Source organism: Eleutherodactylus coqui, chromosome 9, assembly GCF_035609145.1.
Source record: "Eleutherodactylus coqui strain aEleCoq1 chromosome 9, aEleCoq1.hap1, whole genome shotgun sequence".
NCBI classification, from domain to species: Eukaryota; Metazoa; Chordata; class Amphibia; order Anura; family Eleutherodactylidae; genus Eleutherodactylus; species Eleutherodactylus coqui.
In genome coordinates, this window is record NC_089845.1 from 111534413 (window position 1) to 111552541 (window position 18129).

At 49.9% G+C, this 18129-nt stretch overlaps 1 protein-coding gene across 1 annotated transcript in view; it reads right to left on the reverse strand.

The window, feature by feature from the left end:
* Nucleotides 1–18129, reverse strand: part of LOC136578686 (lipoxygenase homology domain-containing protein 1-like) — a 325705-nt gene that overhangs the window by 278233 nt on the left and 29343 nt on the right. The window contains exons 4-5 of the mRNA XM_066578875.1: nt 15113–15199; nt 5758–5890 (exon numbers count right to left, since the gene is read on the reverse strand). Coding sequence (XP_066434972.1) covers nt 5758–5890; nt 15113–15199 — 220 coding nt within the window. The remainder of the gene's footprint in view (nt 1–5757; nt 5891–15112; nt 15200–18129) is intronic.

Below are 18129 nucleotides of genomic sequence, written 5' to 3' on the forward strand. Positions count from 1 at the left end.
AAGTGAAAGTAACTCGAACATCGCGTGGTACTCGTCACGAGTAACGAGCATCTCGAACACGCTAATACTCGAACGAGTATCAAGCTCGGACGAGTACGTTCGCTCATCTCTAGTGGTTAACCAAGGGAGATATTTATTTGCTCCAAAACAAAAATAACATGGTTAGTTCTGTTTGAACATAAACAAGAAGAGGGTAGCTTACCCAGACTTAAAGGAAATATGCACAAATTTACAGTATAAAAGGAAATGTCCAACATAGGAGCCTCTGGGCTACAGATTCGTGCCCGTATAAACGTAAATATAAACGTGTAGATTTTGGGAGGGAAATACGTGCCGTCAGGATGACTCGGAAAAAAGGAATTTTCGGTAAGAAATTCACTCCTTTTCCCCGGCGTCATCCTGACGGCAGACATGGAGTATACCAGATTAACTCTTTAGGGAGGGACCACTGCTTGCAAGACCTTTCTCCCGAATTAGAGATCGGAGGAGAGGTCCGTATTCAGCCTGTAATGTTTTGCGAATGTGTGCAGGTTGGAGCATGTGGCTGCCTTACAAATTTGGTCTGGCGTCGCCATAGCCCTCTCTGCCCAGGAGCAGGATACTGCCCTGGTTGAATGGGCCTTGAGTCCTTCCGGGATAGTTCTGTTGCAGGAAGAGTAGGCCTGCTGGATGGTGGATTTTATCCAGCGGCTAATGGATCTCCTAGAAGCCACTCTTCCTCTGCCCGGCCCCTGGAATTGAACAAAAAGACAGTCAGCCTTCCTAAAGGATGATGTCTGTTCTAAGTAGCATAGAATGTCCCTCCTTACATCCAGGCTATGGTAGTCTCTTTCCCTATCGTTTTGGGGATTTTGACAGAAGGATGGGAGAATAATTTCTTGCTGTCTGTGGAATTTTGAGGCTACCTTTGGAAGAAAAAAGGGATCCGTTTTTAGTATGACCTTATCGTCCTGGACTAATAGGTAAGGTGTTTTACAAGATAGGGCCTGGAGCTCGCTTATGCGCCTCGCTGTTGTGATAGCTACCAGAAACACAGTTTTAAACGTGAGGAACCTAATTGGTATCTGATCGATAGGCTCAAAGGGATCTTTGCAGAGATTTTGGAGGACTAAGTTTAGGTCCCATGGGGGGACCATACTACGGCTAACTGGCCTCATTCTTTCTGCCGCTTTCATAAACCTGCGGATCAGTCTATGATCCGCTAAGGGTTGGTCCAGAATGGCCGAGAGCGCTGATACCTGCACTTTCTGGGTTCCCGGTCTCAGGTTTTTGTCTAGACCCTCCTGGAGGAAATCCAAAATCTCCGCCACCGAAGTGTCGGGATTGGAGACTTCCAACCCCCTCCAGGAGGAGAATCTTTTCCAGATTTTATTATAAATAGCTGAGGTCACCGGTTTTCGGGACTGACGTAACGTCGCGATAACTCTAGAGGACAGACCTTGTCTTAGTAGCGTCTGTTCCTCAATATCCAGACTGCGAAGTTCAGTCTCTCTAAGTTGGGGCACAAAACTGGGCCCTGTGCTAGAAGATCCTTCCTGGATGGAAGGCGGATTGGCTCCGTGATGGCGAGTTTTAGGAGTACCGGAAACCATGCCCTTTTTTCCCAATGTGGGGTGATTAGGATCAGCGTGATGTTGCTCTGCTGGACCTTCTGAAGAACTCTCGGGATCAGGGGTATGGGGGGGAAGGCGTACGCCAGACTGAAATCCCAACTCTGGGAAAAAGCGTCTAACCCCTCGGCCCTGTCCCTCGGATCTAGGGAAAAGTAGGCGTGGCATTTTGAATTTTTGCTGCTCGCGAACAGGTCCACCTGTGGACTGCCCCAGGTTTCTGTAATAAGACGAAATTCCTCTTGATTCAGGGACCATTCCCCGGGGTCCAGGCATCTTCGACTGAGAAAGTCGGCTGTCCGGTTCTGGGACCCTTTGAGATGGACCGCTGTCAGGGATTGTACAGTGGTCTCAGCCCATCGGAAGATCCGGGCTGTTAATTTCAGCAAGTGAAAATTTCTGGTGCCTCCCTGGTGGCGAATAAGTGAAACGGCGGTCACATTATCAGAGAAGATCTTAACATGTCTCTTCTTTAGGATATCCTGAGCTCTGTGAAGCGCTTCCCAGATGGCCCTAAGCTCTCTGAAATTCGATGTCTGGGCACGCAACATCGGTCCCCATTCGCCCTGGAGCAGGCGCTGCCCCACTTGCGCTCCCCAGCCAGACTGGCTTGCATCGGTTACTGAAGTGATGAAGGGCTCTGCCACCCATGGGGACTCTGCTTCTAGGATGTCGGTTGAGCGCCACCAGCGAAGGGACCCTAAGACGGATGATGACATGGGCATTCTCCTGTCCAGAGAGGTGGATGCCCCGTCCTAGTTACCCAGGATGGCTCTCTGTAGTGTTCTTGAGTGTGCCTGGGCCCAAGGAATAATGCCGATACCGGAGGTCATGAGGCCCAGGATTGCTATTTGCTTCTTCTGGCCGCCCTTCTGTGCTGCCAGTCTAAGACTTTCCTGTCTGGGTGGAGGCAAAGACAAGGTCTGCGACACTGAGTCTATCTGTACCCCCAGGAAGGTTTTTCGCGTCTCGGGGAGAAGACTAGACTTAGGGAAGTTAACTAGCCACACCAATCTCTGAAACAGGGAGATGACTCGGCTAGTATCCTCTCTTAGGATCTTCGGCGAGGAAGCAATCACCAGGAAATCGTCCAGGTACGAGATGATATTTATACCTGCTACATGGAGATGCGCCACCATCTCTGCCACTATTTTAGAAAATATTCTGGGTGCCGTAGAAATGCCGAAAGGTAGGCACTGGAATTGAAAGTGGCATACCCGGCTCCCTATCCTGATAGCAAACCTCAGGTACTTGTGATGTTTTGGCAGGATTGGGACGTGGTAGTATGCGTCCTTTAGATCGATGGTACTCATAAAGTCCCCTCTTTCGATCAGAGTTACCGCTGACCTGACGGTTTCCATTTTAAACCTTTTGTAGGTAATAAATTTATTCAGGCCCTTCAGATTAAGAATCATCCGGAAACTGCCATTTGGCTTTCTTATCAGAAATAGAGGCGAGTAGAATCCCAGGCCCTGCTCTATTGTGGGGACCCGAACTACCGCCCCCATTTGCAGCAGCTTAGAGATTTCGTTTTTAAAGATATCCTGCAAGGCAGGGGATTGTGTGGGGGTTACTCTGAAGAAATTGGGGGGCCGGGTGAAGAATTCTATTCTGTACCCCTGGGCTATGAGCTGCAGGACCCACGGGTTATCTGTAATCTCCTGCCATTCCCGGGAAAAATTCAGTAGCTGCCCCCCACCTGGTACTCTTCTATGGGGGTAGGGGTTGTTTTTGTCTTACCCCTGCCTCCTTTGGGGTAGGACCAGCGCCCCGTCTTTCCTTTGCCCCGATATGGCCTGAAGGATGGCTGACATTTGTGGGGAAAACTTGTTCTCGCCTGGTCCGGGAAACTATGGGTCTTGTCAGTAGCTTTTTTAAGAATCTCCTCCAAGTCCGCGCCAAAGATGTGCTGGCCATGAAAGGGAATGTTACACAGCCTTCCTTTGGATGCCATATCTGCTTTCCACGTTTTCAGCCAGACAGCCCGCCTGGCCATGTTAGACAATGCGGCGCTTCTGGACGCCAGCCTCATGGATTCGGCAAATGCGTCTGCCAGGAAGCCTGTCGCTGATCTCAGTAGAGCCATGCATTCCAGTAATGCGTCTCTAGTGGCCTTCTGTTTGATCTGTTCGTCGAGTTCACCTAACCAGAGGAACATTGACCTGGCCACAGAAGTCGCTGCGATGTTGGACTCCAGCGTATAGGCCGTTGTTTGCCAGGCCCGTTTCATCAAGGCGTCTACCCTGTTGTCCATTGGGTCTTTAAGGTGGGAGGAGTCCTCGAATGGTAGGGCTGTCTTTTTAGCCATTCTGGCTACCTGTGCGTCCACTTTAGGAACATCCTCGTAGATGCTCACGTCATCCTCCTCGAAGCAGAGTCTCTCTTTATACTCGCGGGATAAGTAGAGGTGTTTGTCCGCGCAAGCCCATTCTTCCGTGATCACCTTCTTTAGGGTATCATTTACCGGAAAGACGATACGGTTCTTTGGTCTGAGCCCGCCGAACATGTCGTCCTGTACGGACCTAGGCTCGACCACCTCCTCGACCTTCATCGTATCCCTGACTGCTCTGATCAGGTCGTCCAGGTCCCCAGATGAGAAATAGTATTTTTTATTCTCATCCTTAGTGTCCGGGGGACGGTCAAAGAGTTCACCATCTGACAGGTCGCCCAGGGATTGTTCAGATTCTGAGCTCGATAGCGGTATGTGGCTAGGCCTTTTAGGCGGCCCTTTTTTCCCGCTGAGTTGGGGGGAGACTGGAGATCGATGCCTGGACTTCCTCTCTGATCAGGGATCTAATATCTTCCCTAAATGCAGCCTGTTCATCCTTAAGGATCTTGGAGGTACAATCAGGGCATAGCGGCTTTTTATACGCTTCCCCCAGTTTTTTAAGACACAGGGCGCATTTCCTGTGTCTCTTTTTAGGGTCTTGTTTAGACCGGGTGGATTCCCTGTCCTGCAAAGATATATGCATGCACGTAAGGGAAAGAAAAACCCCCATACAACAATGAATCCCCGAGCATATCATCCCTGCAATAGGTCACACTATCGGTTTGCAGGGCTTCCATCTCTGATTCCTTAGTAGTCATGATGCAGAAAGCGCAGACAGAACCAGATTAGACAGATAAATCCTTCTCTGAAGGTGTGCTGTCAGTGGAAGCTTGCCGGGGGGTTGCATTTTTTTAAATCTCCCGCCAATTTCGGGATCTGCCGGCGGCGTCTGACGTCACCGCATCACGCCGCGTCATTGGCTCCACCCCCCGACGCCGCGCGCGGACGCGCCGGCCTGCCTGGAGGAGAGAGGCATCTGAGCCTGTGGCCCGCCGCTCTCCCCGGCCGAAACATGCTACACAGAGCTGTGGCAATAGAAAGGAGGGTACTCAAGGACCTCTGGTCCGCCGCTCCGACCGCTGCGGTGGTGAACCCCGGGCGGTCAGACCTGTGGCCCACCGTGCTCCCGGACCGCGCTGACACCTGAAGGGAAGCAGCCCTGTGGACCGTCAACCCTCCTGTCAGCCTGCTAGGAATGGAGGTGGGGGGGGGGGGGAGCAGCCCTGTGGACCTTCCCCCAGCTGTTATCCTGCGGCTCCCTGCAGGGAGCTCCTCTTGCATGTCCCTGTAGGGACAGGAAGCACTGGTGAATGGGAGGCAGGAGGAGCCTTTTGAAGTCTCTTGCTTCCTGTCCCTACAAGGTCAAGGTGCAACCTCCATGTCTGCCGTCAGGATGACGCCGGGGAAAATACTGGAAGAAAAAGCGCTTCATTCAGCACTTTTTCTTCTAATATAATGTCATGTAAGCTGAGCAGAAAACGAACGGAACCATTATAGTTAATAGTTGTTATACGGACCCGTTCGGCCAGGGGATTCCCCTTTCCTGCTCTCCGAAGAGAGCAGCACAGATATGGAAAAAAGCTGGGTGGCATGAAAGAGTCACAACTGTCCCAGAATAGTCACTGCGGTTCATTAGGTGCTCATTATTATACTGAAGTGTTGGCTCCAGAACATCTGTTACTTTCATTGTTCATCTCGTATGACAGAACTGAGCAAAAATGTGAACAAGGCTATACTTGCAGTCCTTACACTGGAACTGATGAAAATAAGCAAGCAAGATGTATCAAACAAAGAGAATGCTTATTAAAATACGCTTACGTGGCAGTTTGAAATGACCATGACTTGGCACGGGAACCTCCCTGCAGATTTCCCCATCATCCGCGTCACGTGAAAGCCAGCGATTTATTTTGATGCAGAATTGTTCATTTGAAAAAATATTCAACAGTTGTACCTATAAAGACCACAACAATAAAGAATTATATACTCCTTCCCGCTTCATACATCATATTTAATTGGTTCTTTCAGCATTAAAACCATTTTGACAATTATGTAAAATGTCACATGAATTACGGCTCCGTATGATATGAATAAATAATATTATGCTCACGGGTTGTGACTGACCCATACTACTTCATATTGTGTTAGGTATGTACGAGGGGCTGCTGAGAAGTCTTTGGCTTTACCCAGAAAGAAACGAGATAGGGAGATGAAACTTTACATTTATTCCACATTCTCTCCACTGATGCCAACACACTTCTTACATCGGTATTCCAAGTTCTGTAAGTCTTGCAAAAAGAAGGATTTCGGCTGTGCCTCAAACCAGTCATCCGTAGCAGCCATGGCATCAGAAATGGTGTGAAATTTGGTACCCTTGAGGTGTTTCTTCAGGTTTGGAAACAGATGATAGTCGGAGGGAGCTGGATCTGGTGAATAAGGTGGGTGGTCAACCAGCTGGAAGCCTAGCTCCACAAGTTTTGCCGCTGCCACTTGTGCAGTGTGAGCAGAGGCGTTGTCTTGCAGGAACAAGATTCCTTTGGACAGCTTGCTGCGCCTTTTGGCCTCCAGAGCTGCCTTCAATTGGTCCACAAGTTAAATGTAATACCTTGCATTGATGGTGGAACCATTTTGAAGGTAGTCCACTAGCAGCAAGCCCTTCTTATCCCAGAACACAGACGCCATCACCTTAGAGGCTGATTTTTGTACCCTGAACTTCTTTGGGCGAGGAGAACCACTGTGCCTCCACTCTTTTGACTGCTCCTTGGTTTCAGGGTCATACTAATAAATCCAGGTCTCATCCATAGTGACCAGTCGATTCAGGAGGTTCTTATCGGTCCGGAAACGCTGACAAATGGACCGGGCAGTTTTCACTCGCATGCTTTTCTGATCTGTTGTCAAACATTTGGGGACCCACTTTGCAGATCGCTTCTTCATGTTCAAATGTTTATGGATAATGACACAAACACGTTCACCAGAGATCCCCATGATGTCTGCTATTCCTTTAGCTGAAATTGGGCGATTCTCCAGTATGAGGTTGTGCATAGCATCGACGATCTCCAGAACAACAACCTCTCTCGGTCGTCCAGGACGTTCCTCATCATTGGTGCTGAAGTGGCCCATTTTAAATTTGGCAGCCCAGTTCTTAACTGTAGAATATGAAGGGCATTGATCCCCCAATGACTGCCACATATCACCATGAATATCCTTCGCGGGCTTTCCTTGCAGAAACAAGAATTTTATCACTCCTCTGCTCTCATTTGCTGTGAATATCGCCTTAGACTCCGCCATTTTGTTTTCCCTAGATCACTGTTGCCATAAGCTACAAAGACAACATTTGGAAAACATATATTAGACACATAAGGCTTTCATGTGATATAACATTCGTTACTAGAGATGAGCGAACGTGTTCGTCCGAACTTGATATCCGTGCGGATATTAGGGTGTTCGGGATGTTCGTTATTCGTAACGAACACCATGCGGTGTTCGGGTTACTTTCACTTCCTTCCCTGAGACGTTAGCGCGCTTTTCTGGCCAATTGAAAGACAGGGAAGGCATTACAACTTCCCCCTGCAACGTTTAAGCCCTATACCACCCCCCTGCTGTGAGTGGCTGGCGAGATCAGGTGTCCGCCTAATATAAAAGTCGGCCCCTCCCGCGGCTCGCCTCAGATGCCTTGTGAGTTAGATGAGGGACAGTGCTGTTTGTACCGGAGCTGCTGTAGGGAAAGAATTGGTAGTTAGTGTAGGCTTCAAGAACCCCAAAGGTCCTTATTAGGGCCACTGATAGCTGTGTGTTGGCTGCTGTTAGCAGTGGCAATTTTTTTTTTTCTCAAAATCGCCTCTGCAGAGCGTTGCACCCGGCATTAGGGACAGAAGTGTTGCATAGGCAGGGAGAGTGTTAGGAGTGAGTGTAGCCTTCAAGAACCTCAACGGTCCTTTCTAGGGCCATATTTAACCGTGTGCAGTACTGTGCTGGCTGCTGTTAGCTGTGCTGCATATTTTTTTTCTTCTCAAAATCGCCTCTGCAGAGCATTGCACCCTCCATTGATACTGCAGGGAAAGAATTGTGTAGGCAGGGCCACAACACAGTTATTATTCATTGAATATACGCAGTGCGGCCTTTTGCTTGTAAAACAAGTGAAAAAAATTCTATTTGACCTGCCTCTGTCCGTCCTGTGGAGTGTGGACACGTGTGAGCTGCGTGTACAACGTTAAAAAATCAGACGCACCCAGCTACGGTTTACTGCTGGCTTCGCCATTTGCTTTCCTTAATTGGGAAAAAAATACCTGCTCTGCCAGAGTTATAATAACTCTGCTACCCTCACGTTCTGTGACACATTAGCAGGGCCACAGCACAGTTATTAAACTTCTCATGTTCATTGAATATACGCAGTGCTGCCTTTTGGTGGAAAAAAACTGAAAAAAAAACTATTTGTCCTGCCTCTGTCCGTCCTAAGGGCTGAGTGTACGTGTCGGCTGCGTGTGCAACGTTTAAAAATCAGACGCACCCAGCTACGTTTTACTGCTGGCTTCGCCATTTGCTTTTCTTAATTCTGAAAAAAATACCTGCTCTGCCAGAGTTATAATAACTCTGCTACCCTCACGTTCTGTGACACATTAGCAGGGCCACAGCACAGTTATTAAACTTAGATTATTCATTCACTAGAGGCAGTGGGGCCTTTCGTTTTCAAAAAAGGGTAAAAATTATATTTGGCCTGCAGTCTTGCGCCAATTTATTTCCTGCCTGTGAAATCAAATCACTGGTAATACAGCATGCTGAGGGGTAGGGGTAGGCCTAGAGGACGTGGACGCGGCCGAGGACGCGGAGGGCCAAGTCAGGGTGTGGGCACAGGCCGAGCTCCTGATCCAGGTGTGTCGCAGCCGACTGCTGCGCGATTAGGAGAGAGGCACGTTTCTGGCGTCCCCACATTCATCGCCCAATTAATGGGTCCACGCGGGAGACGGTTATTAGAAAATGAGCAGTGTGAGCAGGTCCTGTCCTGGATGGCAGAAAGTGCTTCGAGCAACCTATCGTCAACACACAGTTCTGCGCCGTCCACTGCTGCAAATCCGAATCCTCTGTCTGCTGCTCCTCCTTCCTCCCAGCCTCCTCACTCCACTACAATGACACCTGCTCAGGAGCGGGAACACTCCCAGGAACTGTTCTCGGGCCCCTGCTTAGATTGGGCAGCAGCGGTTCCTCTCCCACCAGAGGAGTTTATCGTCACTGATGCCCAACCATTCGAAAGTTCCCGGGGTCCGGGGGAAGAGGCTGGGGACTTCCGCCAACTGTCTCAACAACTTTCTGTGGGTGAGGAGGACGATGACGATCAGACACAGTTGTCTTGCAGTGAGGTAGTAGTAAGGGCAGTAAGTCCGAGGGAGCAGCGCACAGAGGATTCGGAGGAAGAGCAGCAGGACGATGAGGTGACTGACCCCACCTGGTGTGCAACGCTTACTCAGGAGGACAGGTCTTCAGAGGGGGAGTCAAGGGCATCAGCAGGGCAGGTTGCAAGAGGCAGTGCGGTGGCCAGGGGTAGAGGCAGGGCCAGACCGAATAATCCACCAACTGTTTCCCAAAGCACCCCCTCGCGCCATGCCACCCTGCAGAGGCCGAGGTGCTCTAAGGTCTGGCAGTTTTTCACAGAGACGCCTGACGACCGACGAACAGTGGTGTGCAACCTTTGTCGCGCAAAGCTCAGCCAGGGAGCCAACACCAACAGCCTCACCACCACCACCATGCGCAGACATATGATGGCCAAGCACCCCACAAGGTGGGACGAAGGCCGTTCAGCGCCTCCGGTTTGCACCCCTGCCTCTCCCCCTGTGCCCCAACCTGCCACTGAGATGCAACCCCCCTCTCAGGACACAGGCACTACCGCCTCATGGCCTGCACCCACACCCTCATCTCCGCTGTCCTCGGCCCCAACCAGCAGTGTAGTTCAGCGCACCGTCCAGCCGTCGCTTGCGCAACTGTTGGAGCGCAAGCGCAAGTACGCCGCCACGCACCCGCACGCTCAAACGTTAACCGTCCGCATCGCAAAATTCATCAGCCTTGAGATGCTGCCGTATAGGGTTGTGGAAACTGAGTCCTTCAAAAGTATCATGGAGGCGGCGGCCCCGCGCTACTCAGTTCCCAGTCGCCACTACTTTTCCCGATGTGCCGTCCCAGCCCTGCACGACCACGTCTCCCGCAACATGGTACGCGCCCTCACCAACGCGGTTACTGCCACGGTCCACTTAACAACGGACACGTGGACAAGCACAGGCGGGCAGGGCCACTACATCTCCCTGACGGCACATTGGGTGAATTTAGTGGAGGCTGGGACAGAGTCAGAGCCTGGGACCGCTCACGTCCTACCCACCCCCAGAATTGCGGGCCCCAGCTCGGTGCTGGTATCTGCGGAGGTGTATGCTTCCTCCACTAAAGCACCCTCCTCCTCCTCCTCCTCCTCTGTCTCGCAATCAAGATGTGTTAGCAGCAGCATGTCGCCAGCAGTCGGTGTCGCGCGGTGTGGCAGCACAGCGGTGGGCAAGCGTCAGCAGGCCGTGCTGAAACTACTCAGCTTAGGCGATAAGAGGCACACGGCCCACGAACTGCTGCAGGGTCTGACACAGCAGACCGACCACTGGGTTGCGCCGCTGAGCCTCCAACCGGGCATGGTCGTGTGTGACAACGGCCGTAACCTGGTGGCGGCTCTGCAGCTCGGCAGCCTCACGCACGTGCCATGCCTGGCCCACGTCTTTAATTTGGTGGTTCAGCGCTTTCTGAAAAGCTACCCACGCTTGTCAGACCTGCTCGTAAAGGCGCGCCGGCTCTGCGCACATTTCCGCAAGTCCCACACGGACGCTGCCACCCTGCAACATCACTTTAAGCTGCCAGTGCACCGACTGCTGTGCGACGTGCCCACACGGTGGAACTCTACGCTCCACATGTTGGCCAGGCTCTATGAACAGCGTAGAGCTATAGTCGAATACCAACTCCAACATGGGCGGCGCAGTGGGAGTCAGCCTCCTCAATTCCTTTCAGAAGAGTGGGCCTGGTTGGCAGACATCTGCCATGTCCTTGGTAATTTTGAGGAGTCTACCCAGGTGGTGAGCGGCGATGCTACAATCATTAGCGTCACCATTCCTCTGCTATGCATCTTGAGAAATTCCCTGCAAACCATAAAGGCAGCTGCTTTGCGCTCGGAAACGGGGGCGGTGGAAGACAGTATGCCGCTGGATAGTCAGGGCACCCTCCTGTCTATTTCTCAGCGCGTACAGGAGGAGGAGGAGGAGCATGAGGAGGATGAGGAGGAGGGGGAAGAGACAGCTTGGCCCGCTGCTGACGGTACACCGGCTGATTGCCTGTCATCCTTTCAGCGTGTATGGCCTGAGGAGGAGGAGGAGGATCCTGAAAGTGATCTTCCTAGTGAAGACAGCCATGTGTTGCGTACTGGTACCCTGGCACACATGGCTGACTTCATGTTAGGATGCCTTTCTCGTGACCCTCGCGTTGCACGCATTCTGGCCAAAACGGATTACTGGGTGTACACACTGCTCGACCCACGCTATAAGGAGAACCTGCCCACTCTCATTCCCGAAGAGGAAAGGGGTTCGAGAGTGTTGCTATACCACAGGACCCTTGCGGACAAGCTGATGGTAAAATTCCCAGCCGACAGCGCTAGTGGCAGAAGGCGCAGTACCGAGGGCAAGGTAGCAGGGGAGGTGCGGAGATCGAGCAGCATGTACATCCCAGGCAGTGCAACAGTCTTTAAGGGCCTGGACAGCTTTATGGCTCCCCACCAAGACTGTGTCACCGCTCCCCAGTCAAGGCTGAGTCGGTGGGAGCACTGTAAAAGGATGGTGAGGGAGTACGTAGCCGATTGCACGACCGTCCTCCGTGACGCCTCTGCCACCTACAACTACTGGGCGTCGAAGCTGGACACATGGCCTGAACTAGCGCTGTATGCCCTGGAGGTGCTTGCTTGTCCTGCGGCTAGCGTCTTGTCGGAGAGGGTGTTTAGTGCGGCTGGGGGAATCATCACAGATAAGCGTACCCGCCTGTCAACCGACAGTGCCGACAGGCTAACACTCATCAAGATGAACAAAGGCTGGATTTCGCCAGACTTCTCTTCTCCACCAGCGGACAGCAGCGATACGTAAGCAATACGTAGGCTGCACCCGCGGATGGAAGCTACGTTCTCTCTCACCATCCAAAACGGGGACATTTCTGCTTCATCAATCTGTGTCTAATATTCCTCCTCCTCCTCCTGCTCCTCCTCCTGAAACCTCACGTAATCACGCTGAACGGGCAATTTTTCTTAGGGCCACAAGGCTCACTCATCTAATTTTTCGAAACAATTTTTATATGTTTCAATGCTCTTAAAAGCGTTGAAACTTTAACTTGAACCAATTTTTCGTTAAACTGGGCTGCCTCCAGGCCTAGTTACCGCTTAAGCCACATTAACCAAAGCGATTAATGGGTTTCACCTGCCATCTTGGTTGGGCATGGCCAATATTTACTGAGGTACATTAGTACTGTTGGTACACCAATTTTTTGGGGCCCTCACCTACAGTGTAATCATAGCAATTTGTATGTTCTTCGCCTGCACTCATGGTACAGAAGTGTGTGTGGGGTTGGCCTACACTTTAGCTACATAAATGTAACTTGGGCCTTGGCTATACTAAGGCTACTGAAATGGAACTAAGACTGCGCTCCCACTATACTGCTGCTTCAGAATTGTTACTGGGGCCTGTCTTGAGTGCTACTATTGCTGACATGGAACGAAGACTGCGCTCCCGCTATACTGCTGCTTCGGAATTGTTACTGGGGCCTGTCTTGAGTGCTACTATTGCTGACATGGAACGAAGACTGCGCTCCCGCTATACTGCTGCTTCAGAATTGTTACTGGGGCCTGTCTTGAGTGCTACTATTGCTGACATGGAACGAAGACTGCGCTCCCGCTATACTGCTGCTTCGGAATTGTTACTGGGGCCTGTCTTGAGTGCTACTATTGCTGACATGGAACGAAGACTGCGCTCCCGCTATACTGCTGCTTCGGAATTGTTACTGGGGCCTGTCTTGAGTGCTACTATTGCTGACATGGAACGAAGACTGCGCTCCCGCTATACTGCTGCTTCGGAATTGTTACTGGGGCCTGTCTTGAGTGCTACTATTGCTGACATGGAACGAAGACTGCGCTCCCGCTATACTGCTGCTTTGGAATTGTTACTGGGGCCTGTCTTGAGTGCTACTATTGCTGACATGGAACGAAGACTGCGCTCCTCCTATAATGCTGCTAGTGATATGTTAGTGGGGCCTGTCCTAATGCTACGGCTGAAATGTTACGAATTATGGGCTCTGCCTATACCGCTGCTAATGGTATGTCTCTGGGGTGTGGAAACAGAGGCTTCCCAAAGACATGATGGCGGCGAGGCCATTTCCCACCAACGCGGTTACTGTTAAGGTGCATATAACCACGGACACGTGGAGAGGACACGTAGTGCCTCAAAAACATCCCCCTCCTCCTCCAACAGGGAAAACATTCTTGGCAAATGCCTTTGCATTGGTTCGTCTGGTGGCAGTCCAAGAATTTCACCTTTACCGACACTACAAGAGAGCCCCCCCACCATCCCCCCGCCACGGCCCACTTAATCCTGGCCACATTCCGAAAACCAACAAAATAAAACTGCGCTACTAGGTCCGCAGTCACCACCACATTACCACCAACGCGGTTACTGTTAAGGTGCATATAACCACGGACACGTGGAGAGGACACGTAGTGCCTCAAAAACATCCCCCTCCTCCTCCAACAGGGAAAACATTCTTGGCAAATGCCTTTGCATTGGTTCGTCTGGTGGCAGTCCAAGAATTTCACCTTTACCGACACTACAAGAGAGCCCCCCCACCATCCCCCCGCCACGGCCCACTTAATCCTGGCCACATTCCGAAAACCAACAAAATAAAACCGCGCTACTAGGTCCGCAGTCACCACCACATTACCACCAACGCGGTTACTGTTAAGGTACATATTACCAGTCTGACTGGGGCATGCAGACACCTTGACAGAATGAATAGTGTGTGGCACATAGGTTCCCCATTGCTATGCCCACGTGTGCAGCTCCTGATGGCGGTGGCACAGGATTCTATTTCTCATTGCTTCTGTACAGCATTGTGGGCTATCGCCCCGCCCCTTTTAAAGAGGGTCGCTGCCTAGCCGTGCCAACCCTCTGCAGTGTGTGCCTGCGGTTCCTCCTCATGGCAGACGCACTTCTAAATAGACATGAGCGTGGTGTGGCATGAGGGCAGCTAAAGGCTGGGCAGGGACACTTTGGTGTGCGCTGTGGGGGGGAGGGGGGGGCGGTTGGTCAGCATGTAACCCAGGAGAAGTGGCAGCGGAGTGTCATCCAGGCAGTGATTGTGCTTTGTTGTAGCTAGTGTGGTGCTTAGCAAAGGTATGCCATGCTAATGAGGGCTTTTCAGAAGTAAAAGTTTTTGGGAGGGGGGGGGGCCCCACTCTTGCCGCTATTGTGGCTTAATAGTGGGACCTGTGAACTTGAGATACAGCCCAACACGTAGCCCCTCGCCTGCCCTATCCGTTGCTGTGTCGTTCCCATCACTTTGTTGAATTGCCCAGATTTTCACACATGAAAACCTTAGCGAGCATCAGCGAAATACAAAAATGCTCTGGTCGCCCATTGACTTCAATGGGGTTCGTTATTCGAAACGAACCCTTGAACATCGCGGGAAGTTCGTTTCGAATAACGAACACCCGAACATTTTGGTGTTCGCTCATCTCTATTCGTTACCATAAAAACAAAAAAAGAACACAAAGCCAAAGACTTATCAGCAGCCCCTCGTACTGGGTTGTCGGTAGAACCCAGAGATTGGACCTGGTTGCTGGAGTTGGTAGAGAAAAGGGCAGGTTCCTACTCAATGTATCCACTCATTACTTTGGGCAGTGATAATGAAACCTGTTATGCTTCTCTAAATTAAAAAATGAGGACCTAGGTTGATATCTCAGTACTAGTAGCATCGACTGTAAGGAAATATACTGTATCTGTTTTATTTTGTGTTATAATTTATATTAAGAGTTTAACTGTCAGACAACACATTAAAAAAATTCAGTATTGACTTAAGTAATGGTTTTAGATATGTTCCATAAGCTTTGACAATAAACATAATTGCTTACTTCTTCACAGTGCCATCCTGGGGAATCTCCAGAATTTGTATGCCCAATTCGTATTTTATACACTTCTCCAATATCTCCTATGTTAATCTGAGGAAAAGAAAATAGAAAAAAAAGTGTTGATCTAAGGGCTCCTATGCTTCTCTCCTATCATAACCAGTGTTGCTCGTTGTAATTGTCGATAACATTTTTGCAAAATTGGAACTGGTCTGCCTGACCTGAGTTTAATCAAAAATCACTGGAAAGTGGACTAGAAAGCTCTTCAATGCACGTGGCTCAGTGGTTAACACTGTTATCCTGCTATCCTGGGGTCCCAGATTAAAATATCATCAAGGACAATATCTGCGTAGACTTTGAGAACCGTCACAAAGATGTTCCCCCTGGTCCTTCATCTGTATGAAGTTTTTCTGCTTTCTTTGTGCTTGTTCTTCTCCTTCTCCTCTGAATAGGAAAAAACAAGTATGGTGGCTCAGTTGTTAGCACTGCTGCCTTGCAGTTCTGGGTTCAAAGAGCAAAACCAACATCTATTTGTAGTTTTCATGTACTCTTTGGGTTTATTATTCTTGTTCTTCTCCTCCTTTGCAGAAGAAAGAAGACATGTGGTGGCTCAGTTGTTAGCACTACTACATTGCAGTGCTGGAGTTCTAGATTCTAATCTGACCAAGGGCAACATTTGTCTTTCTAAAGTACATGCAGATGTTGTGCTTGATGATAATTGAACTTAGAACTCCAGCAGTACAAGCCCACAGTGCTAACCACTGAGCCACATTCACTAAAGTGGCTACTCTTCCTAATCCTTATTTGCCAAATTAGTAAACCCAATTTTTACTCCCATTGACTTTAATGGGAATCGGGATCTGGTCATCCCAGTTCCCAATTATTTTTGGAAAATCAGGCCAATCACTCCCAACACTATTAATCCAATAATTGCTAATCATAACCAATTTGAATAACTGAATTGAATGGCATATTACATTTGCTCAGGTGGTTGAATATATATAAGTGTTGTAACTTGTTCATCAGATGTAACATGGGCGTTAGAAATCCCTAAGGGTATTATTACACAAGCTACATTGACTTTGTAATTGCAGGTCCAGCCCAGCAATTGTCGGGAAAAGACAAACACTAGTGGCAGCTGGTAGCACTCCTGTAATAGCATCCTTTCAAATAGTGATAATTCATTTATTAAATGCATTAATCATTTCATTAAAATACGTTATTTATGTAGTAAGCAGTCTGACTTTAAAATGCTGGGAGAGCCAAGGGTGTCAGTATCGGTTTGGTTCACTTTTGAGATCTAAGGCTTCCTTTCGGACTTTATTATATGGAGCGTCATAAATAGGCTGTAAGCCTGCATGGTTCACCATATGTATCAGTTAGAACTTGCATCCTTTCTATGCCTTAGGGTGCATTCACACGACTGTATATCGGCTCGGTTTTCACGCCGAGCCGATATACGTTGTCCTCATGTGCAGGGGGGGAGGCTGGAAGAGCCCAGGAGCAGGAACTGAGCTCCCGCCCCCTCTCTGCCTCCTCTCCGCCCCTCGGAACTATTTGCAATGAGAGGAGGCGGAACGGGGGTGGGGCTAAGTTCCGGGAATTAGCCCCGCCCCCGTTCCACCTCTCCCCATTGCAAATAGTGCAGAGGGGTGGAGAGGAGGCAGAGAGGGGGCGGGAGCTCAGTTCCTGCTCCTGGGCTCTTCCAGCCTCCCCCCCCCTGCACATGAGGACAACGTATATCGGCTCGGCGTGAAAACCGAGCCGATATACGTTCGTGTGAACGCACCCTTAGCTATATAAAATAATAATACTAAGCAGGACCACACTCCTATATGTTGAAAGTGTGTGAGTGGTTGTTCATCAGCATTTTGCACCTGTGCAATGTTCCTTCATATAGCAATTTTCCTGTCTGCATGCTGTTAGGAAGTGGTGTCCATACTTGACCTTGTATGTTTGTATCAGCATATCAGTAAGTATAGCCGCTAACAGTAATTTTTGGATTGACTTATCTTTTTTTCTTTAATTTGTCAATTTGACCCTTTGCCTAAATATCCAGCTTTCCTGAACTCTGCCTGTCCCGACCTTTGCCTGTTTACTGACTAAAGCTTGCTTGAATGTCACCTGTTCTGACTTCTTGCCTGTTTACTGCATTGCACAAACCCTGCCTGTTCCCACCTTGGCCTGTATCTGAGCCTATAAGGTGGTTGGTGGTACCTTTGTCTGGCCCTTGTTTTCAAAGATTTTATAGTTGACTGTTAATGTTTACTATTTTATGAGCCATGGTGACTTTAAGGCTGGGGTCACATTGGGTCATATTCTCGGTGGATATCTTGCGGTTTTGCCGCAGTGAAAAACTGAGATTTCCGCCGGGAAAACGCAGCTTCAAAAACCGTGGCACTTAACGGCGGGCTTTGGAGTGGCTTCGCCACATGCTTTTCTGTTGTAGCCGGCTCTCTCATAGAGGAGAGCGCTGCCGAAGCAGAAAAAAAAAGTGGACATGCTGCGTCCCGGGAGTCCGCGCCGCAGCGCCAGCTTCTGTCAACTTTGCCACAATAGATTCGCCGCTCCGTGTGGATGAGATTTTTGACAAATCTCTGGCTGGTGGGATTAGCGGCCGCAGGTGGATTTGCGCAGCGAAATTCTGCAGGGAAATTCTGCGGCAAATCTGCCCCGTGTGACGCCAGGCTAAGAGGAGGTGTGGTGGCTGTGGGCAAGAACTAGAGGGTCACGTGCTTCCTGGGTCCAGAGCAGTTCTGAAAGTAGTGATTGGATATTAGTGTGGTGTCTACTCACTGAGCCACCAGAGAAATACTAGTTCTGAGCCCACCAGTTTATGCATCCTCAGCATCTGTCCTGCATTTCTGAGGCCTATGGCTTTTCCGTGATTACCTGTGGTAGTAAAGAGAGAGATGCATGTGCCCTGACAGTCCAGAGCTTGCATCCCGAAAGAACTATATAGACAGCAGCACAACTTATTTTCCATCAAAGGGGAAGCTAGTAATGGTGCGCGTTCCAGAAAT